This window comes from Molothrus aeneus, chromosome 12 (genome assembly GCF_037042795.1).
Source record: "Molothrus aeneus isolate 106 chromosome 12, BPBGC_Maene_1.0, whole genome shotgun sequence".
NCBI lineage: Eukaryota > Metazoa > Chordata > Aves > Passeriformes > Icteridae > Molothrus > Molothrus aeneus.
In genome coordinates, this window is record NC_089657.1 from 1597823 (window position 1) to 1621432 (window position 23610).

The 23610-nt window shown below is 47.3% G+C and overlaps 1 protein-coding gene across 1 annotated transcript; it reads left to right on the plus strand.

Moving 5' to 3' along the window:
* The first annotated feature begins 1469 nt into the window (after window positions 1–1469).
* On the plus strand, window positions 1470–22668 carry SUMF1 (sulfatase modifying factor 1). The gene is made up of 9 exons (XM_066557825.1): window positions 1470–1676; window positions 3087–3260; window positions 5345–5419; window positions 13149–13231; window positions 15128–15250; window positions 15772–15886; window positions 16717–16830; window positions 20388–20447; window positions 21852–22668. Exons 1-9 carry the CDS (start codon window positions 1470–1472, stop codon window positions 21960–21962), a joined length of 1062 nt encoding a protein of 353 aa, XP_066413922.1. The 3' UTR covers window positions 21963–22668.
* The last annotated feature ends 942 nt before the right edge of the window (window positions 22669–23610 follow it).

The following is a 23610-nucleotide window of genomic DNA, read 5'->3' on the forward strand; positions in this document are numbered from 1 at the left end:
GTTTGCACTCATTTGTTTTCCTGCACTCTGATGCTTTTCTGGAGCACATCACAAGGCAAAAGGGACCAATGATGGATAATTGGAATTCAACCCTGTGAGGCTTCCTGTCACATTCATATTTTCTGCAAAAATCCATTTGCCCAGGATTTTCTCCTGGGAAGCTGAGAAGCCTCAGAGAAAAAGGAAAACAAATTCTTATCTGATTTGCTTCTCCTGTGTTGTGCTCACATGTGGAATGTGTTTGGGGATTGTTTACCCACAGGTGATTGTTTCATTGGGTTCTGCTGTGAATTATTTTGACTTAATGGCCGATCAGGGCCAAGCTGTGTTGGGCCTCTGGAGAGAGTCACAAGTTTTCATTATTATCTTTTTATCCTTCTGTAAGTATCCTTTCTGTATTCTTTAGTATAATTTAGTTTAGTATTCTGTAATATAATATAGTATCATAAAATAATGAATTAGCGTTCTGAGAACATGGAGTCAGATTCATCATTCCTTTCTGCCACAGGGCACCCGACAAATACAGTATCCTCCAGCACTGCCATTTTACACAGCAAAACTTCACAGAGCAGTGCAGCTCCTTTCAGCATTCACACACACCAAACCCCTCCGTCACTCGTGCTTCTCTTTGCTGCAAGTACAAGCCAAAATTACATTGAGTATTTTGAATTAATATCCCGCAGGATGAGTAAAGATTTATTTCGGTGTAGGGGATGATGCAAGAAGATCCGTTCTGTTGACAGCTCTGAAGAGAAGCTCCCACAAGAAAGTAAAGATTTTACAGAATCTCCAACAACTTCAGTCAACTGCGGGAGAAATGAAGGAGAACCCAGGAATTGTGATTCCCTGCTGGAGAGGGGCAATCCCAAAGCACCTTTCCGGGACAGGCTTGGGAACATGCCCATGGTGCCCCTTATGAGATACCTGTGGGGACACTGGAGGTGTTTTATGGACACGTGGGATTCCCGTGGGCATTTGAGATCTTGGAGTGGATTTGAGATCCATTTGAGTGGATTGCTGAGCTCTCCTCTCAGGGTGCTCTGCACCAGGGAGGGCTCAGCAGAGCAGGAACCGCTGTGGATGGCAAGGGGAAAAGAGGGGACAGGGGGGTCAGGAGAGGACGGGGGGACACGATGGACAGGGAGGGACATAAGGAGACAGTGGGGTCAGGAGGGACACAGAGGAGACAGGTAGGGACACTGGGGAAGGAGGGGGCAGGGCGGGACAGGAGAGGGGCAGTGGGGTCAAGGGGGGGACACAAGGGACAGGAGGGTACAGGGAGAGACACGAGGGGTCAGTAGGGGACTGGGGAGGCGACAGAGAGGAACAGTGGGGTCAGGAGGGGACATGAGGGGTCAGAGAGGGACACAGAGGGGACAACCCCGGTCCCGCCCCTCAGGGCGCGACGCGGCCCCTTTAAGACGCTCCCGATCACGTGACGGCGCGCGGCACGTGGCCCCGCCGCCAAGATGGCGGCGCCCGCCCGGCTGTGCCGCTGCCTCTTCCCGCTGCTGCTGCTGGCGATGGGAGCGGCGGCCGGGACCCCTGGGACCCCCGGCACCGCGGGCTGCGGCTGCAGCGCCGGCCGGGCCGCCGGGGACGGGCGGGAGGAGGCGGCGCGGCGCTATTCGGCGGCAGCGGCGGCGGGCAGCGGGCGGAGCCGCGGGCAGGGGCCGGTGAGCGGCGGGGCCGGGCCCGGAGGGGGCTCGGCCACCTGAGGGGCCGGGCTGGGCCGTGGGGCGACCCCGGCGGAGCACGGCCCCCTCCGGGATAACGGAGCAGCCGGGGAACTGCTGTGGGGAAAGTTAAATTAAATTATAGGCGGGTGGGGTGAGCCCCTGAGGAACTGGGCTTGGGCGCGGGTGCTGCTTCGGGCCCCACCTCGCTCTTGCCTCACGGAGAGAACGGGAAACATGAGGGAGTTCATCTCCTGCTGCCTCTGTTCTAGTGCTGGGAAGCTGCGTCAGCCTGGAAAAGCCTGTGTGCAAAGGCAGTGGGGGAACTCGCTTCACAAATTGGAGACTATTTAAAGAGTATGAATTGAATAATTCCCTGTTGTGCTTGGGATCCATGTCACCGATGGATATTTTGCGTGACAAACCTGAGCAGTTCACTTTAGGTCTGGAGGATGAAAAAAATCCTCTGACCCTTCATGCAGCAGGCAGCTCCAGGAGTAGGTAATGAAAGCTAATTACTAATTATGCTCACAACTTGATGATGCTCAGCTGGAAAACACCTTTATCAGCAGAGAAGCTGAGAGAAGAATTGGTCTCTGCATCACCCACAAACAGGTTTATTTATTTCCAGCATAGTTTTAGAACTGGGGAGCCAGCAAGAGTTAATTTTGCACATGGTTTTAGCCCAGTGAGCTCTGAGCCTGGCTTGGAAACCTCTTGAGGGAGTTGTTCCAGCTACCGAGGCTTGAAGAGAGATTGGGAGGGAGGGAGGAAGTGGTGCAACTTTGCGTTGTCATTTCCTAAGTCCTAAAAAATGTAAGCAAATTTATCCTGAAGCCCTTTTATGGAGTCAGTTTCAGACTGTCTGTAAGAGCTCAGATTCTTCTCAGTGGAGAAAGTTACAAGGACACAGCCAGCTTCAGATGGGGGTAGTCTGAAGGAGAAGCTGCTTGTAGCATTTTTTTATGGGCCAGTTACAAGTGTGTGAATTTTAGGTGTGGCTGGGAGAGACCTGAGTGGGAGAGCTTTACAGTGAGAAGAAACATGGAAATGGGATGAGAAAGGTGATGCTAAATCCTCATTCCCCTGCCCTGAAGAGGCAGGAGAGGTGCTGGGGAGCTGCTGTGAACTCATTTTCTGCTCCTTTGCTGCCCTGGCAGTGGTGTAGCTGCAGGAATAACAGCAAAGTGTAACATAGGAAACACAGCATGCTTCTCCTCATGGGAGCACCAGCATGACCCAGACTTGCTGTGAAAATGGGCATTTGTCCCCAGTTGCAGTTCTGTCTGCTGTTTCCCCAAATGGGCTGCCCAAAATGCTGTTTCCAAGTCAGCTGCAGAGGCGAGCAGCAGGAGCAGCCTGGGCTCCTCAGTGTCTCACTGTGCCTCCCTGGGGGTGTTTGCTGTGCAGATGGTGCTGATCCCAGCAGGGGTGTTCACCATGGGCACCCAGGAGCCCCAGATCCAGCAGGATGGAGAGGGCCCAGCCCGCAGAGTCCACCTTGGCAGCTTCTACATGGACCAGTACGAGGTCAGCAACCTGGACTTTGAGAGCTTTGTCAACTCCACGGGCTACATCACTGAGGTGAGGCACCAGGGCTCCCCTCAGCCTGGGACAGCCCCAGCTGAAACCAGCCTTGTCTTTTTGAAGCGTGTCACAACACTTGCTTGGGAATTGCACACTCCAGTATTTCTGGTGGAGGTAGTGGGGAGAGGGAATTGCCTTGCTGTCCTGGGCTGAAAGGACAGTCAGGGGTTTGCTGTTGTGTTTAATAATTGTCACCTGAGCTCACATCTGTCCTGCAGCCTGAGTGAGGCCAGCAGGTCTCTACAGGGGGTTTTGGGGTGGTTTGCTTGGGGTTTTTTGGTATTTGGGTCCTGGAGTATAGGAGTGTATAGCCTCCTGTTAACAGAGTGACAAAACTCTCCGTTGTCCCCTCAGAAAGGAAATAAGCCCAGAATTTCTCTCTTTGATTAGGTACAAAAGCCACCTCACAGGCCTGGGGGACTTCACCTCAAACTTACGGATAGCCAGTTGGACAGAAGCCAAAAAGTCTTGCAGTTGACTAGAAAAAGAAATTAACAAAGAAACTAATTGCTTTTGTGAGGTGTTTTACCAGGAGCAAGAACCTCCTGCGCCTGGCTCGGTTTTTCTCTGTTTGTTGTTTTGCCTTTTATTAAACCTTTTTGTTTCCAACACTGCAACAGAGGCCATCCTGCTGATTTTTATGCCTCCAAGGGTAGCTGAGCACTCTTGAGTGTGTTATAGACTTCCAAGAGCTTATGAGACCTAGCTCAAAGAGGCTACTGTAACACTGGAGCTCTTTGTACCGGGTTCGATTTTCCTTAGTTTAGAGAAACCTGAAGAAGGGATTTAAGAAACTGATACAGCCAGGGGTTCTGCAGGCTGGCTCTGCACAGCTCCTGCTGGTGACAGAGAGCCCTGTGCCTCAGGAGGAGACAACAGCAGCTGCAGTGATACCTGTGTGCCTGTTCCTGGCAACAATGGACTAGGAATGTGTTGAGCTTCCTGCCAGGAAGGAGCCCCTGTGCCTGAAGCTCAGATCCCTCCTGACAAGTGACTGTTCCTACACAGCTGTGACAAACCTGACAGCCCTTTCAGGGAAATGAAACCTGGGGAAGGAGCAGGTCTCCAAGGAGGCACTTTGCTGAATTCACTTGATGAACTGGTTCTCATTTGGAAGGCAGCATCCTCTGGTTGGATGAAGAGCTTCTTTTGTCTGCTATTTCTGTTTCTTAGCTCCATAATTATGAAAAAAAGGGAGGATTAACTATTTTGAGTTGGAACAAAGCTTGCTTGTAGCAAACAGCTTCTGGGATGAGCACGTGTGTGGTGGGTTCAGTGTGGAATCACAGAATATCTTCAGCTGGAAGAGACCACAAGGATCACCAAGTGCAACCCCTGGCTCTCTGCAGATACCCCAGCAGTCCCACCCTGTGCCTGAGTGTTATCCAAATGTTCCTGGAGCCCTGGCAGGCAGAACTGCATCATGTGGGGGCTGTTGCAGACCCCATGGCTCAGCTGGTGTCGTTGAGTTCTCCACTTACTCCTCCTCCCTTTTTTTTCTCTTGGTATAATGTACTGTGATTGATGGAAATTATTTGTATATTTTATTCTTTTATATTGATATAATGATTGAGTTACTTTTAACTGTTTACTGTTACCCCACTTTTAAACATGGTACTAGTGATGATGGAACAGTAAGTGACAAGGCTCAAGTCTTTTATTGTGCTTCTCAAAGGAAAAATAAGAGGAATGAAACATGCCCTTTCATATTAGACTGATGACTGTAGCATTTGAAAGCAGTTGGGACAATCAGAACTGCATTTTTAATGAATAAAAGTAAAAACATGTGCAGAAGCTCAGTGAGCTGCCATCTGCCCAGTGGCTGCTGAACAAAAACAACATCCAGAGAAAAAGTCCCTTCTTTTCTGTTCCAAAACAGCTTCCTTGAAAGAGAACTCAAATTCACTATTAGAATTTGTTTGGTCAAAGGTTAGGCTTGATGGCCTTGGAGGTTTTTTCCACCTTAAGGATTCTCTGAATTTTCTTATCCTTGATAAAAAGAAGCTGAGAGTCTTGAGTGTGGTTCCAAGAATAGCACTCCTTTGATGACATAATGGTTGAATCCTTTGTTCTTTCCACAGGCAGAGAAGTTTGGTGACTCTTTTGTGTTTGAGGGGATGCTGAGTGAGGCAGTGAAGGCTGACATCCACCAAGCAGTGAGTAGCACAGCAGGGGGAAACTCCCTGAGCAATCCCTGGGCTCTGCTGGCAATCACAGCAGGGAAAACTGAACTCTGTGATGTCCCCAAAGCCAGGTGCAAAAATGGGGATTATGGAAAGGTGTTTGGCCAGGAATCATGGGCTGAAGTGGGGAGGATTTGCAATCTGTTCTGTCCTTTTTCTTTAAAAACAATTAAAAGCATCAGTTCCTGATGAGCAAAAATTGGTATCAACCCCTTGTTGTCTCTTTTTGCCCCCTACCTGAGAAGTCTGTAAGATTCTGTAAGCTGTCTGTAAGATTCCTTATCTTGTGAATGGCTGGAGTTTATGACATTCCTCCTCTCTAGAGGATCCTGTGTTCATTTGCTGCTTTTCCAGCTCCCCTCATCTCCCTGGGCACCACAGTGATCCTGGGAGGGGCAGTGCTGACTCCTCTGGAGCTGATCCAGTTTTCCTGTTGAGTGAAAGTGAATATTGGTTCAAAAAGAAAGACATGTCTGTACTAAATCTTCCCTGCCCTCTCTTTCCTCTTTTTCTGTTGTGAATGTGTTGCTGAGCCTTCCTCAGCTTTCCTTTACCTCCTCCTTAGCAGGTCAGGTCCCCTTTGCAGCTCTTGGCAGATAAGCAGATTGTGTCCTGTCATCTCCTGGATGAGCTGATCTGCTCTGAGCACAGGTTTGGACAAAATCAACCTCCTGAGCTCCCCTCCTGTCAGAATTCTCCTCAGCTCTGAAGGGGCACAGTTTGATTTTTGTTTTCAAGGGGCAGCCTGAGAGGTGGGAGGTTTCAGGAAGCCCTGTGTGAGTGTGTGCTCTGAGGGACTGGCAGAGAACCTGGGATTTGGGTTCCTGCTGCCAGGGAAGGAAGATTACAAGTGCAGTTTGTAATCTTTTAATTCAGGACTAGCATTTGTGCACTGGGAGAGATAAGGCTAAATTGCAGTTCCCACCACCAGCATAACTGATGCTAAATCCATCCATGGATTTGTTCTCCTTTCATAAAAATAATAAAAAATACAAATTAAAAAAAAAAAGAATGGTTCATCCCATCTTCCCATTGGAGAAATTCCTTTTCCTGTGTAGTTCTGTGTTGCAGAAATCCCTAAATCAGTGTCTGTGTTTTAAAACAAACAAACAAACCCCAAGAATGCTGCTGTAAGCTCAGCCTTGGCAATTTTGTAAACACAGAGTGTTGGGAGCCACTTTCCTGAGCGTGTCAGCCAAATTTCCAAGTGTTGGCTGCAGTGCTCACAGGACAAGTGTTATGCCAGAGGCCTGGGATGGAGCCCAAACTGGTCTTTTTTGGCTGCTGCTTTCTGAAGGTTTTCTGGAGCTGTTAAAAGTAAACTTGCTGTTAAAAGCCACCTTCTTCAATCATAACTATCAGATGAAAAGCAGAAATAAGATATAAATATTGGTGTGTTACTGGCACTGCAAATCCCTCCAGCCAGCCAGGGGGAGAAAGGACTGTGGTTTTCCTTTGCCTCAGTGGCTCAGGAGTGTTTTGACTAGGATTTTCTCCAGGTGAAGCACAGGCATGTTAAATGTAAATGTGAATATAGGGGAAGAGCAACAGGAATGTAAATTTTTAAAGCAGTATTTCATCTGCAGTGAAATAACTGGGGAAAGGTGGAAGTACCAAATGAAATAATTTAGAAATGATGAGCTGTGTGTGTCTGTCGGGGGTTTTGCTCTGTTTGGCCACTTTGTGTTCTCCAGTTCTTAAAGCAGATTTCTCAGAGCCTCAAAGGCACGGGCTGAGGCAGAGCTGGGGCTGCTGGAGGAGTGACCCAGCTGAGCTCCAGGGTGATTGTTGGAGCTCTGGGTGTGCCTTTCCTGGAGGTGAGGTGGGCTCCCAGATCGCCACTGACAGGACAGGAATGTGGGCTGGCCTCAGCTCTGGAAGGGAAGCAGTAAAAAGGGGTGGAGCAGCCAAGGATGGAATTGTTGCAGATTTCTGGGAACTCAGGTTTTAGTTTTGGCCTCCAAGTTTGTGGTGGTCACGTGACAGAGGGAGGATTTGGTGCTGTGCCAGATGAGGGAGTTACTGATGGAATAGAGGAGGGCTCCTTCAAATGGAAAAGGATTTTGTGGGGTAAGGGGGGAAGGTCCTTTGAAGCTGAGATTATTTGTGAGGGCTTAAAAAATTGAGAGCTTCACATCTTAAATTCTTCACATGCAGCTTGGAGAAGAGCAGGCTCTGGAGAGACCTTGGAGCCCATTCCAGGGCCTAAAGGGGCTCCAGAAGAGAACTTTGGAAAGGGATAGGACACAGGGAATGGCTCCCACTGCCAGAGGGCAGGGATGGATGGGATATTGGGCAGGAATTGTTCCCTGGCAGGGTGGGCAGGCCCTGGCACAGGTGCCCAGAGCAGCTGGGGCTGCCCCTGGATCCCTGGCAGTGCCCAAGGCCAGGCTGGATGGAGCTCTGAGCAGCCTGGGACAGTGGGAGGTGTCCCTGCCATGGCAGGGCTGGCACTGGGTGGGATTTAGGGTCCCTTCCAGCCCAAACCATTCCATGATTCCGTTTTATTCTGAGGGATTTGAGAGCTCTTGCCAATCCCTGCAGGAGTTTCCTTGCTGCCCAGGTACCATGGATGGCACAACAGGAGTGCAGCCTCAGTCTTTGCTCAGTGGAGAGTAGTGGGGACATTGTTATTCTTGGCTCATGGAAGGCAGAAAAATTAATTTTTGCTTCAACACCAGATCAATTCTGCACTGAAGAGCCTGAGAGCATACAAATGTGTGCTGCCTTTGTCTGTGAGGGTATGGAATTTTGGGTCTGGAATGCAGTGGAATTGGCTCACTGGCAGCTCAAGCCAGCACTAAGTTCTGGCCAATCCAGAACTGTGGGATGCTGCTTTCATCCCTGTCTGTATGGAAATCTCTGCAGTGGCCTGGAGCTGTGCAATTTGCCTATTTCACAATAATCCCAAATTGAAACATTCTGCCTTTCAGCTGAACATCCCAAGCTGCTGCTGAGAGGAGCCCTGGCTGCAGGTGGGACAGCAGTGCCAGTGTGGGCAGGGTGAGCTGTTCTTGCAGCCCCCACTGCTTCAGCTGCTCCCTGCAAGGAGCTGGAAGATGGAGCTGCTCCTCTGTGGGTTTTTGTGCTCTACTCCCACTGCTAAGAGGAGGTGCAGGAATTCTCCCTGGGAATTGCCAGGAACATCAGCCTGTGTTATCAGAGCTGCAGCTTAAAGCAGGCCATGGTTTGTGCCTCAGGATAAATCCATGCACATCTCCTCTCCTTACAGCTCACGTGCTCTTGATCAGTGGAAAAAATGACCAGTTGGAGTGCAGATTTAGATGTTGGCTGGAAATTAGACTTCCAGAGGTGTCTGCCTTCACCAGGAGTATCAGTTCCTCAAAAGAAGCTTCTTCTGATTCCAAAACTTGCACTTAATGAATTTGACTGGATTTGAGCATCACGTATTTGTGGTTATTTTTCTTGGAGGATTGACAGGGCTGTGAAGTTTACACTGTCTGAACTGAAGTTCAATGACCTTTCCTTATGCAGAGAAAAGGTCTCTTCATAAAAGTGCTTGTTTCCAGTCAAGTCTGAAATATTTTTTTGTAGTTGATGACTTACAAAGTAATATAATGTTTTAAAGCTGCTGCCTTTCCTTGGTGTGCAGTTTCAAACTGCTGTAAAATACTGGGTTTTAAGGCAGATAATATTCAATATTAAACAAACCTCCTTGTTGCTTCCGTTCCTGAGCTCATGAGGGAGGCCATTAACATTAGAAATTAAGAGTGAGAACAAATTCTTCTGTAATTAGAGCTTTGAGGGAGCTGGGACTTTTAATTGATAGAATAAATAGCATGGGAATTGCAGTAGCTGGCAAAATCAGGTATTCAGAGAATCCTGGAAGGGACCTCTGGAGATCCTAGTCCAGCCCTGATGCAGGTGTGAGCTGCCTGCTGGACAAATCCTCTGCTCACTCTGAGTTTTGTTTGTGTGGGGCAGGATTTCCCAATCCTGGCTCAGTCCTTGTGCATAATTACAGCAGATTTGTTCTCTGTGGGGACAGTGAAGTGGATCCATTGCACAGTAATTATTTTTATTTCTTAAACTTCTCACCCTATTAAAAATGTTCTGTTTTCTGTCTGCCTCTTTCTTCAGTAGTTCATTAATCAGTGCTCAAGGTTTAGGATCTGGCTTAGAGCAGGAAGAACTGTCAGAGATTTATGTGTATCTGCCTTACATGAATAAAATAAAACCTCATCTAAAAATTATGTTCTTTACCGAATAACAAATTTTTCCTCACATCCTACCAAGATCCTTTTGCATATTAAAGATGTACAGAGCTCAACACCATCTGATTGAAACAAGTGGTAACCTATTAAGTCAGCTTCTGAACTGGAGTGGTTTTTTAAGAACCCACCACTTAATAAATGAGTTTTAAAGTGGCTTCCAGGCTTGGGCTGCTTTTCACTCAAAATCTCTTTTAACACAGTTAATTCAGAAGTTCTTACTCTGCAGTCACTTTTGGATTTTTCCAGCTGTTTATCTTGACCTGGAGTAAGGCTTTTTAAATACTTGATTAAAATAGCATTAGAATGCTGTAGCACAAAAAAAGCTGATGTTTGGTGCAGTATGACTGGACAGCAGCATGAATTTGTCATATCTTGTGGGCCTGCCTTAAAGTTCAAATCCACAGCTTTGTTATTTCAGGGGACTTGCTACTTGATGGAAATGTTGGAGCCTGAGCCAAGATGAGCTCCTCTGTTGAGTTATTTTTGGTAAATTTTTGGATACATAAATCTGATTTGAATTTGAGATTTGCTCCTCAAGTGGGGGTTGTTTTTCTCTTGAACGTGGCCTGTGACAGGTTAGTGCAAGAATAATAAATGCTTTTATGGCTTTGGGCTGGGTGCCTTTGGGGTGGTTTTTAGGGCTATTCCCCTACTGCAGCAGTAGCAACAGGGCAATGCTGACAGTGAAACTCACTTGGTGATGTTCCCCACTCTAATTTTCTTTTCTACATAGATTTAGGAAGGAATTTTCTTCAAGCTAATTGTGAAGTAGTTTAAAAATCTTGACATTGTGAGGTAATGGAGCAATTAAAGCTAGGCTGTCCCAGCCCACTTGGAAAGGAGAATGGAATACTTAGGAGGAGAGTTTTCTGCAGGCTGTTAGTGGGAGCTCAGGCTCCAGCTCTGCAAATTGCTCTGCCCCAGTGCAAAGCTCGTGGGCTGGAATTAATTGTTTGAGCTCTTCCCAGTGTTAGCACGCTGGGCTCTCCTTTCACAGTTCTCTGGGTCTGCAAGAAGCAGAACAGGGAGTTCTTAAGGTTTAATCCTGGAGGGGAGAGCAGGATAATCCCTGTTTCCAGCTGGAACAGACCAAACCAAGCCTTTGTGCCTCTGCTTTGCTCTGGGAATGTTTTCCTGTGCACCAGGGTGTAAGGATTGCAGGGCAGATGTGGGCAACCTGGCACAGGTGACATGCTGCAAGAATTCACCACAAGGAAGGGGATTGTCCTCTGATTCAAGATCTATTCAGCAGCATCTGCTGCTGTTTGGACAGCAGGAATCTGTTGCCAGTGCACAGAACATGTTTCGGAGGGAAGCAGAACGTGAAGTGTTATGAAAGTAACTAAGCTCATTATTGGCAGGGGAGGACTTGGCTGTATTAACTGTGATGTTGTAATATCTCTGTCTAATTAGCTGTTCTGCTAATTAGATTTAGAGCAATTAAAAGCTGTAAAGACTTGTGAGAAGTTCTAGGAGAGAACTGTGGATTTCAGGTAGGAGATTTCTGGAAGGAGCAGCTCGGGGTGTGTTCACTGGAGCCAGGGGCTGCCTTGGATCAGTCTCCAGGTAATTCTTGCAGGCTCTCTGTGCTCTCCCTGTTATCCCTGTCCCAGCCCTGCATGTGTGCCTGCTCTGGGTGCTCTGCAGAGCCTGGCAGCCATTTGGTGCTCAGCTCAGCAGAGCCACAGCCGGGAGCTGTGCACACGCAGTGCTTTCCTGTGGAGAGACATTTTTCTTGGGTTAAAATAAACCAGCCTGATTGAAAGCATCTGCTTTTTCTTTTGCATCACAAAAATGTTTTCCAGAATTAAAGTAGTCTAAAGTGTAAATCTTTGCAGTCTCCTGCAGAGATGTTTTTATCCAAAACCCAGCAGTTTAATTTACAAAAATATGTTGTGCTTAGAAACTGTCGAAATCTTTCTTGTGATCTTTCAGATTTTAGCTTTAGCAAGTGGTTCTGCTGCTCTTTTATTTTCCTTAAATAGCTGTAAAATGCTAATTTTGGATTTCTGTCCTATTTTCAATGTAGTTTAAAGGTCAAACCTCAATATGGGCAAGGAATTGGTTAAATGGGACTAGTTTTAAACCTCTTGACTGTTGTATCAGTTTAGCAGCCCCATCACTCTGAAGCTTTAGTGCTCAGAGTTGAGCAGAGTGTCTGCAGGAAGGTCTCATTCTGGGGTTTGAAGCTTTAGTCCAGGATTGCTGATTGTTGATTTCCAGGGAGCTTTTTCCATACCCAGATGTGCTGTGGGCAAAATCTGTGTGTGCTGGGAGGGGAGGAGGGAAAAGCTGTCAGGGAGTGTGAGCACAGCCTGATGAGGCTCTAAACCCAGGATAATGTGTGTTTGGGCATTTGCTATTGAAATATCCACATGAACGATTTGATGTGGAGCTTGGACCAGGGTTTTCTCAACAATCTCTGTGTGACACAGATCATCTCTTGTCCCACACACATGTAATTGCATGTTCTGTTGAAGGATGCAGCTTCCCCCTAGAAGCTGCTGTTAGAATTGTTTGACCAGACTGATTCTGGGTCTCCTCAATACCAGCTTGCAGTGATGCTTTGGCCTTTGCTATAAGGGTTTGGTGAGTTAAGGGGTAACACTCTTGGCACCTTTCCTACCTCTGTGAATAACACTTGACAAAGTCTAGGACTAACCAGCCTCTGGCTTGTTTACCTCCTAAAGCATTCCAGGCTTATTTTCTCTGATTTTTGTTCTTTATAGACATTATCTCTGTAATAGGAGTAGTTTGGAAGCTGCTGCAATAAACCCACTGTTGATGGGGGGCATAAATGTTCCTTTCTTTTCCTCAGTGAAGGCTCCATTATTAAAACAATTATTTGTAAATGAATACCAATGAGAACAGTTAAGCATTGCTTTGAAGTAAGCCTTATAGAAGAAATCCCTGAAGATTGTCTTCCAGAAAAAACTCCTTGGCATTGAAGCACCAAATTTGGGACTTCTGGTTTGAGAGAACTACTCAATGTCTGCATTGCTACAGGTGATTTTGGCTGTGTGATGTTTCCCAGCAAACCAGCTGGGGAAAAAAAAAAAAAAAGAGAAAGGCTTCATGCTTCACTTGCCTTGTGTGGTTCTTCTGTCTCCACCTTCTGGAAGCTGAGAGCAAATAATTTAAAATCAGCTGAGTGGGTTAATGACCTGGAAAGCAAATGTGTTGCAAAATGAGTGTTTGACCCCCAGCTAAAGGGCATCATCAGGGATTGTTTCAGTGATGTCAAAACACTGAGTCCAGGGCGTAAATAATTAGGGTGAAAATGCTCTTTAGGCCAAAATTGTAATATTTTTTTCCTCTCTGCAGATTGTATCAGACTGAAGTCGGGCAGGAGCTGATATTCACACGGGCACAGGCTGGTTTGGGTTGGAAGGGGTCTGGTGGTTTTTCAGCAAATCCCTTAGCTGGGAATTGAAGTGTCCTTCCCTGCTGCTCTTGTCCTTTTTCAGGTGGCAGCTGCTCCCTGGTGGTTGCCTGTGAAAGGAGCCAGCTGGAGGCACCCTGAGGGCCCTGACTCCAGCATCTCCAGCAGGTGAGCCATGAGCACCCAATCCATCACAAAACACAGGCAATATCCCTGGCTCCCACAGGAATGGGGCTGCAGGGGAGGGCTTTTTATTCAGTCCCTGCTGGCTGCTGCTTCTGGGGCTGTTTTCCCACCTTCTGATGAGCTGCATGCAGCATTCCATGGCCGTGGTCAGTGATGGAGAGCACAAAGGTCTGTCAGGACTGTGCTGACTGAGCCTCAGTGTTTGCTGTTCATGTCTGTGTGCCAGCAGGGAGCCCAGCAGATCTTCCAGGGTCACAAACTCCTGACCTGGGTTTGGAGGGGAGGGATCAATCCTCCCTGTGTGCACACTCTGGAGTCTGGGCACTCTGAACTCTTCCATGTGGCATTTGGAAGCCTCTTTCTCTGGCAACAGAAGACTGAGGAGTTTTGTGCTTTTTTTTCATTGTATTCTGACTCTGTGAAAAAGCAGTTGTGACTGTGTAGAACCTCTGAATGCCTTGGAAAACTCTGCTTTTTCTTACAGTTAGTGCCACCCTTTGCCTGCACAAACCCTGAAGCTTGCTGATCCTTGTCTTCATACAATTGCTTTCCATTCTGAAGTGGGATGAATTTTAGGCCTAGAAAATCAAATTACTGTCTTCATTTGGGGCCTCTAACATTGCAACTGCTCCCCTGACTAGGCAGGTGTCAATAAAGTTGGCACTTGATCAGCTAGTGAAAGTTTCTAACAGCATTTTGAAATCAAATCAGACTCTCTAGCCTAGATCTAGTAGGTTTTTGAGTCCTCTAAGGACAGGACTTTGTTAGTGCACCATCATCTGATGGCTGAAACGCTCAGTAACGAGTTATCTGCTCTCCAAGGGCAAGGAAAGAATTATCTGAGGCAAAAATAGAGATAATAGCTGGAGGCATTGTTAGGGGGAGCCAGGAATTGAGGTCAGAGGCAGCAGACAGGAGCTGGAAACCTGCCATGAAATTCTGGGCTGGTGCAGACCTGGCCTGGCACAGCTGCTGGGAACCTGGGAATGACCCCAGGGGTTAACAGGGATACACTGGATTCCTGAATGGGGCAGGAAGAGAAGTTTGTAGGAAGTTCCTCTCTCTCCTGGACCTTCAGCTCTGGGAGGATCTTGGTCTATTGGGGGGCTTGGATGGATTCTGCAAGAATGGCTGGGCAATTTTTTCTGTCTTTTTCTGGAAAAAGGGACAAGGATTTTAATGTCAGTCCTGGAACCCAACCCCATTAAAGATGGGAGCTCTTGTGTAAACTGTGACTGCTTAAAGCACCCAAGGAAAGTCACTTCCCAGCTAAATTTCTGCAGTTCAGTTTCCTGGACAGGGTGCTGCAGAAGCTGATAGAGTTGGTGAGACTCTTCCTCGTGTCACCTCTCCCTCACAGCCCCACAGCTGACAGCAAGGACAGCACCCAGAGCAGGAGGGGAGAACAGTCAGCATTAAATTGCATTTTCCTGTTGAGCATCCTGCCTTCTGGCTGAGAGGCCCTTGCCAGGCTGGTTTGATGCAAGATGCCCTGTGCCAGGCTGGTTTGGCAGTGGTGACGCTGCAGGTTTCCAGTGCTTTCCTGTGGCTCTGCAAACCCAGGCTCCCCCAGAGGGCAGGGTATGGACAGTTCTGGGTGCTGCACTTGAGAAACCACAAACCATAAATGACTGCAGAGCTGGAGGTGGCAGCAGCACAAGACATTCATTATTTTCTCCTCCTGTTTCCCTCTGATGGCTGCATTTCCCTCCCAGCATTTTGCTGCCTTTCCTGAAGTAACTTTGCTGTAAAGTCACCTGGTGCAGCTGTAGCTCATCAGTCCCGTGTGCCCCTGTCTGGCTGGCTGGCACATTGTGCTGTGCAGCCCTGAGTCTGCCTGGTGCCCTGAGGAGCCTGTCCTGCTCATTTTGTTCCCAGAATGGACCATCCAGTCCTTCATGTGTCCTGGAATGATGCCCTGGCCTTCTGCAGGTGGGCAGGGAAGCGGCTGCCGACGGAGGCTGAGTGGGAGTACAGCTGTCGAGGGGGGCTGGAGAACAGGTACCTGTGCAGGGCAGGGGCTGCAGCTGGCCTGGCAGCACAGCCAGGGCTTCTGAGGGCTTTGTTAGCCCAGAACTGCTCTGCAGCCAGGCTGGGGGTGCTCACCTGGAGGGGAGAAGGCTCCAGGGAGAGCTCAGAGCCTTTCCAGGGCCTGAAGGGGCTCCAGGAGAGCTGGAGAGGGACTGGGGACAAGGGATGGAGGGACAGGACACGGGGAATGGCTTTAAACTTGAGGGGAGGTTTAGATGGGATATTAGGAAAAAGGTATTTATTGCAAGGGTGGGCAGGCCCTGGCACAGGTGCCCAGAGCAGCTGTGGCTGCTTCTGGATCCCTGGCAGTGCCCAAGGCCAGGTTGGATGGGGCTTGGGGACACCTGGGACGGTGGGAGGTGTCCCTGCCATGGCAGGGCTGGCACTGGATGGGATTTAAGGTCTCTCCCAGCCCAAACCAGTCTGGGATTCTATAAACTGACTTTGTTAATTAACAGTGTTTGACAGCTGCTCTGTTTGTCTTTCCTCAGACTTTTCCCATGGGGAAACAAACTGCAGCCCAAAGGGCAGCACTATGCCAATATCTGGCAGGGAGAATTCCCCACCAATAACACAGCAGAGGATGGGTACAAGGGGACTGCACCTGTAAGTGTGTCTCAAAGACAATCCAGCATGTGGAAATGATCTTAATCTTCCTAAAATTAAGGTCTGTCTTCAGGAGCATGAGCCATGGCTGTTTTCCATCCCCGTGCTCTTTCATTTTAGATTTTAAGTTGCATTAAATTTCACTGCAGGCTTGAACATTATCAGGGGACTCCTTTACAAGCTAATTGAAAAGTAAAGATTACTTTCATTTTGACTTCTAGTTCCTCTCAAACTGACCTCTTTTCCCCCCCTCCCAGTCAGTTTGTAGTCAGAAGCTGAAATACTTTCTGCCTGCACTTCTGGCCTTGCAGTTTTGTGAACCCAAATATCCCACAATAATTTAAAAGAAATTAAACTTCCCTTATGGGGAAGTTTATGGGTTGGGCCTGTCTAGTATAACAACCAGAGTGGCATTTTAAAAGCAATCGAGAATGTGAATGAATTATTTAATGGTATTTAAGTAAATCCAAAAGTTTCATCAGAAGAGGAGTGTGCCCAGGCAGGAGCTGGCAGCCCCCCTGGCTTTTCCTTGGTGAGTGGGGTCAAGTCCCTAATGCCAGGTGTGTCTGCTGCTCAGACAGTGCCTCCCTGGAGAGGCTGAGTCTCCAAAGGCAGCGAGGGGATGCTGTGTCACACTGAGCAGGGTGACACAGAGGTGACCACAGCCTTCCATCCTGCTTCATCTGCATGCAGGACGTGGAAGTGTTCCAGGTCTGCACTGCTGATCCAGTGCCTGCTTTTGGGGCTCCTCCAAGAGCACCTTGAGCAGGGAGATGTGAGGATTCCAGCCCCTGTGGAGTGTCACAGAGCTGTGTTCCCTTCCTGTGCAGGTCTCTGCCTTTCCCCCCAATGGGTACGGCCTCTACAACATGGTGGGCAATGCCTGGGAGTGGACATCGGACTGGTGGGCTGTGCACCACTCCCCCCAGGACCTCCACAACCCTGTGAGTGTTGGCTTGGCACACCAGGGGCTCCTTGCTGTGGGAAAACTTCTGTTCTGTGCTCCTGGGCTGGGGGATTGGGAGCATCACAGCACGGCTCCTCCACGCTGCAATTGCAGTGCTCTGATGCAATTTTGGTGTTGTTTGGTTGGTTATTCACACCTGGTTGGCCACTGAATCCTTCCCGACTGCCCTCATATTACAGAAATCAAGAGTTTGTGGAATGACTTCTTTAAAAAAAGGAAGGGTTTTAGTTCCTTCATATTGCTACAAGCTGTACTTATTTTCCCCCTCCCAGGCAGAGAACAAACCATTGTGAATTATCTTTCTGGCTTCTGGTAGCTTGTTTTAAACTGAACATGTGATAAAACTGAGGTTTAGGAGAAGTCACCAGGCTCTGAGAAGTGAATCTTTGTTTTTCTTTGTGGCAGGCAGATGGAGGTTCCTACAGGGTGAGATGTGTGAGGTCACTGATGCTCTGTCTCAGCAGATTCCAGTTCCAGTGTTAGATCTGCTCCTCTCCCAGTTATCCAGGATGAGAAAATCCCATGATTTATGAATATGACAAGTAAGGCCAGGTAGAGTTTGTCACTCAAAACCCCAACAAATACAGTGGTTTTTATTTGCTAACAATTTACAAAGCACTTTCAGGTTTATTTTTATTCCTGGTAATTACTTGTGAAGGCAAGACAATCAATTATGGAACCCTCCCAACAATCTGTGTGCAGAATTCCATCCATTCCTTGTAACCAATCCTCAGCATAGCCCAGATCTTTCCAGTGCTAGAAAGCTGCTTTGAAGATTTAGGGTGTTAAACTTCATATGATAAAAAACTTTGCCTGAGCTCTGACCCTCTGAAAGAATTCAGAGTCTTTTCAGCCCAGAGAACGCATCCTATATTTAGGTTACACTGCCTTGTGCTCTGCAGAGACTGAAGAGCTGGGCTCTGATAGATCTGGTGCTAATCAGTTCTAATGTCTCAGAAGATAACTGCAGCCTGGCTATTTTGGGACACCTTTGCACACGAGGAGATGCAGTTTCCTTACCCGTTTAACCAGAAAAACCCTTTGGAATTCACTTTGAAGTGCTCTGCCTTAGACATTGGATTCTGACAACGAGTTTGCATATGAAAAACCCCTAAAAGCCTCATTGTTAACACCTGATTTTTAAATACTTCCTGAAGTGTCTGGGTTTAAAACTTCAGCAAACTCTTGAACAGAGCAAAATTCACAGGACAGCTGTTCCCCACCATCACCTTAATCCAGCAGGGAAGTGCTCCTGCCTTGGCATCATCAACACCTAAGTGTCTCAAATAAATTATTATAATGAAGGTGCCTCACTGCAGTCACTGAATCCCAGAATGGTTTGGGTTGGGAGGGACCCTAAATCCCACCCAGTGCCAGCCCTGCCATGGCAGGGACACCTCCCACTGTCCCAGGTGCTCCAGCCCCAGTGTCCAGCCTGGCCTTGGGCACTGCCAGGGATGCAGGGGCAGCCCCAGCTGCTCTGGGCACCTGTGCCAGGGCCTGCCCACCCTCACAGGGAAGAATTTCCTCCCTAAATTTGTAACTGATCCTTTAGCAGAGAAAGCCAAGTGTGTGTGTGAGGTCCAATCAAACCAGGGTCCTTTTAGGGGTTTTTTTGTGGTGACTTTTGGCTCTGATTTTTTGTATGAGCTGCAGTTCTCTGTTTGAAAACTGATTTGTCTCCAAACAGAGTAACCATGTGGCTGTGCACTGGAAATCACCACACACCATCAGAAAGTATCTGTTTGATGTAATCAAAGAAGTTCAGCTTTGTTTTCATTAACAAAAAAAACTTCTGGGTTTTTTTAGTAACTTTCAAAAGAACAATCCTACTTTTATGAGCTTTGGTAATGGAATGCACAAGCACTTATGTAATCAGACTGGAATATGGCTGTTGCAGTATTCTAGTACAGAACAACCTTGTTAATTTACAGTAAACTCTGGGGTTTAAATCTGGGATCAAAGTCTGGACAGCTCTGGCCTTTTGCACCAATGTCCTTCCCCTTCAGTACCAGCTGGTGCACTTCTCTAGGTCAGGCCATAAAACAATGGTGTTTGATAGAACAGAGATTTGCTTGTTTTAATCAAATGTGACCTTAATTGCTGGGCTGAGATTAGTTTTTATGAGGGGAAGCACAGCCAAGGCAGTTTCCTTCATCTATCAGTGAAATATGAGCACAAGCAAATATTAACTGCAAATGCTGCTGCTGATGTCTGTTGGTTTTCTGACATCTTTGCCAGTTGTTTATGATAAACTCTTTACCTTCAGTGATTTTAAATAAGAGAAGAATGATATTTTATAATGGAAAGATTTATGAGGACAGTACAGCATTTTTCTGCAGGTGAGGTACTTCAGGGCTGTAATCCTCCTTTAGAGGCTGTGGGGGTTAATTTAAATCGTTTTTTTTGTTACTAAATAACCTTTGATGCTCAGTTTTGGCCTGGTGGAAGGTCTTTGTAGTTAATAACAAGATGCACTTCTGAGCCTTTGGTTCACACACTGCTCAGTGCAGGTCAGCCCTTTGTAATTGCTGACACATGACAGATTTAGGGCTTTCTAACCCAAACCAAAAATGTTCCTCTTCATTTAGAGAAGTGTTTTTGGAGCCAGTTGCACAGATTGCTGCTCAGCCCTGCAGCATTTAGGGGAAATCCTGCTCCACAGCCCCATTGTTCTGCTTTGTCTTGTTCCCACAGAACTTTTTTTAGGTCAGTTTTCTCCTGGCTTGCCTTGAAATGAGATTACCAGGCTGGGTGATGACTGTGCTGATTGGAGGCTTATCTCAGAGCAGGGACTGTGCATGTGCCTGCAGGTGTTTGGGGAACCTTTCCAGAGGCCTCAGTGGGAGCAGGGCTGGGCTGTGGAGCAGCACCCAGGCTTGGAAGGAGCAGATGCTGCCTCAGGGTGTGCCTTTCCTTGAGTATTTGTGTGCCATTAAATGCCCAATTCTTTTTCACATGGATAAATTTTGGCAGGAAACATGAAGCTGCTGCAATTTGTGTGGTGAACTTTCACACAAAGCTGTCAAACTCAGGGAGCTTCTAGAGTACCAACATCAACTCTCAAGGTTTTCTGATAGTCCCTGGGATTTATGTTCAGTTATAAATGCTCTTCTGGGGTAGATTCTTCTAGAACATCACCCTGGTAATGCAGACCTGGGTGGGAGACAACTGTACCCCTTGAGACAGGGTAGGAGAGTGGGATCCATGGCAGGTGTGACCAGACTGGTCACAGGGTGGTCACTGAGGAAAGCTGGAGCTCATTTCCTTCCTGGTAAAACCCTCTCTAGGAACCCCCCTGTTCCCAGGCATTATCAGTGAGCAGCACCTGCAATGTTAAATATTTGCAGCACTGGGGAGGGAGCACAGTTACTGTCACCTGCAAATCCTGTAGGGCAGAATTATTTCAAGCTGGCTGCTTCAGACACCACTGACATCTGTGTCTGGAATATTTCTGATTGCTCCTTCTCCATCCCCTTACTGCCTGTAATCAGCAGTTATTCCTGAGTACTGACCAGTGTCCTCCCTCCCCAGCAAGGGCCGTCCTCGGGCACGGACAGAGTGAAGAAGGGTGGATCCTACATGTGCCATAAGGTAACTTATGTGCTCTTCTCCTGTTCCTCTTCCCTCTGAAAGCACTTGACCATGATCCTCTGACAGTTTCCTGGCAGCCTGGATGCTTGTCAAGGGGTTTCATGGGATTTATGAAGAGCAACACCTGATGTTCCCAAGGACCTCTTTTTGCTTAGCTTGGAGTTAAAACAAGTAAGTTTTTAAAATCAGTATGGGTTTTAAATGCAGAACTTAAAATTGATGTAGGCTTCTAATGGTGTTTTCATGACAGAGCTGGAGCAATACTTGTCAGAGTAGGAAGTATGGATGTGACTTTGTTTTTCAAGTTTTAGAATGGCTTTTGATCCAGAAAGGATATGGAGCTCTGAGTAACCTGGGCTAGGGAAAGGTGTTCCTGCCCAGGGCAGGGCGTTGGGACTGGATAAGCTTTAAGGGCCCTTCAATCCCAAATCCTTTTATAATTCCATGGTTCAATGGTATCAGGTGTTTGCAGAGCTGGCTGGGGGAGGAAGTGTTTGTTGGTGGCATACCTGAAGATCCTTCAGAACTGCCAGAGTGATGGCTGTTCATGACATAAAATAGTGTTTTAAACTCTGCTCATGCAGTGCTCAAAAGCCCTCATTGTACTTCTCCTGTTTCATTAAAGCTGTCCTGTTCTTCCCTTGCAAAGCCTGTGGCAGGCAAATCACTCTCATAATTAGATTAAATTTTCTACAGTGAGATCCCATTTTCTACACTGATTTCCTTCTTAGGTGAAATCAATGTCAGATGTTAATTAGCAGTTTTGATTAAATTAACACTGGAATAGGCTCTTCAGTGATGAATAACATGACCCATTTTGAAGGTTTGTGAAGATTCTAGTCTGCCCTAGTCTTTTTTTGTAGGTGATAAAACTAGGCTGTGTATCAAGACAAAACCACTGACTACTGTTAGTACAAGGGCTCTTTATTAGGTGCCTGATATCAGCTCAGACTGATCTTTGTGTGCTGGCGCTCTTCTCCCTCTCAGAGCTGACAGAGCCTGAAGTTGCACCTTTTTACATCCCATCCCAAAAGTCTGGCACCTCACTCAGGGAAATGTTCAGTACCTGTCCATTCCAGTGGGGCACTAGCACATGGATACACAGCTCAGCCTCTGAGGGGAAGCTGAATGGCTGTTTTGGCTTTTTCCCAGAGCAGGAGAAGTTCTTGGCTGACACTTCATCAGACACTTTGCCTTTCAGTCTAGTTTTTGTGTCAGCTGGTGGCCGTTTAGGATTCCCTCATTTCGAACTCGGCGATTTCCATCCGTAGCACTTCATCGATCTGTCCCACAGCGATGACGTTTTGCTGTATGAACCTAACTAATTAATCTGTTAATCTAACAAGCTGTTGCCTGAGGAGCCCCAGCTGTGCTAAGAAGTTCCTTTTCTGTGTTGCTGTGCAGTCCTACTGCTACAGGTACCGCTGTGCAGCTCGGAGCCAGAACACCCCCGACAGCTCCGCATCCAACCTGGGCTTCCGCTGCGCCGCCAGCACCGCCCCGGGGCCACGCTGAGCCACTCGCAGGGCATGGCAGGGCACAGGAGGGGCTGCATCCCACCCCAGGGACAACAAACGTGAGCAGAGTCCCTTGCTGATGGCACACCATGGAAAAACCTTGCTTGAAGTTCCTGCTGAGGGAAGAAAAACCAGCACGACTCAAGAGAGCTTGGAGAACCTTCCGAGCAACGTGGCCTGGGTGTTTTGGGTTCAACTGGAACAAAACTGAGCAGAAACATGGCAATCATGCTTTCAAAGATTGCTTAATCCCAGAATTAGGCTGGAAAAAAACTCCAGAATTATTGAGTCCAGCCCTTGATTGATCACCACCTTGTCAAGTACAACAGCTCCTCTTTAGACAGAATCTTTATTAATTACTTTTATTTATGTAGAATGTCTACACTCAAATGCAATAAGCAAAGACTTTATAAACTTTTAGACAGCTTTAAAAGAAATTCTAGGCAATTAGGAAATTCTAGGCAGCTTTGAGAGACAATGAAGGAGTCAAGAATGAGGGCTGGGAGATGACAACTCTCCCCACAGGCAGCTCGCCCTCTGTTACATTCCACTTGCAGTGAAATCATGTCCAGAAATGGGCTTCTCTCGGGGAGATATTTGCTGCTCTTTAGGAAGTGCCTTCTGCAGCTGAGGGAGGTGATCCTCAGGGTGATGATGATTAGAAATCTTGTACATATTTGAATAAAATATCAAGCATTTGTTTATGCCAAAGATTTTTATTGATGGAAAAACACAACTTCCTTTGCATTTCTTGGATGCAGTGGAGGCTTATTTTAGGGACTTGGAAAATGCAATACTGGCCTCATTAGAAACTGAAGCTAATGAATGATTCCACTTGAATAAGAGTCATGGAAGTGATGGCAGATGGAACTGTGAGCCCTAAGACCTAATAGGGTAAATTTCGAAACTGTTTTGTTGAAAATAAAATTCCTCACTGAAAAGGAGAGGAATTTTAGCAAGTGAGAAGGGAAATGGGAGCAATTGAAAGCAACCTCATTTTGGGATCCGAATGTGACTGTGGATTAACAAAAGCCTTGGCACTGATACTGGTCCTTGCCAGTGTTGTCTTTGCTGTAGAAAATTGGGTTTGAGTTTAATGCAAATCCATCACCTGGCAGCTCCTTCTGCAGTGGTTTCATGTTAGGAAGATGACACAGGAGAATGCCTGGGCAGCCCTTCACCAAACACCAGCCTCCAGTGGGGTCCAGGTAAGCCCAGCAAGCAGAAAAATCTATCCCAGGACACAGCATGATGTGGCATAACATGGAGATATTGATAATCATGATTGCACTCAGAGAAGAAAGGAGGAAGGGGGATGAAGGGAAGCTCAGAGCCTTCTGAGCTGTTTGACTGGATTCATTGTGGATGAGCACACTGAGCTGTGAGGGGCAGACTGGAGCTCTGAAGCTGGAAGGAGTCTGAAGGAGCAAGTGAACAGAAATTCAGCAGATACAACGAAGAGTCTATTTCTTTCCTAGTTTCTTGACAGGGAATTTTTTTAGTAAGATTTTGGTCCACTCCCCCAGGCAGGTGCAGTGCCAAGGCATGGTGGAACATAGTGCTGTATGGAAAAAGGCCATTAACAACTGTCAGGATGGTTTAGAAATCAATTAACAATTATTTTGTTTTTGCAAGGCCTTCAGTGT

Bases quoted from the DNA above. Each gene is read 5' to 3' on its own strand.
- SUMF1 (XM_066557825.1), top strand. From the start codon at position 1,470: ATGGCGGCGCCCGCCCGGCTGTGCCGCTGCCTCTTCCCGCTGCTGCTG. The intron at 5,420-13,148 runs GTGAGTAGCACA...GTCCTTTTTCAG, and splicing joins AGGCTGACATCCACCAAGCA to GTGGCAGCTGCTCCCTGGTG. The intron at 16,831-20,387 runs GTGAGTGTTGGC...CTCCCTCCCCAG, and splicing joins CCCAGGACCTCCACAACCCT to CAAGGGCCGTCCTCGGGCAC.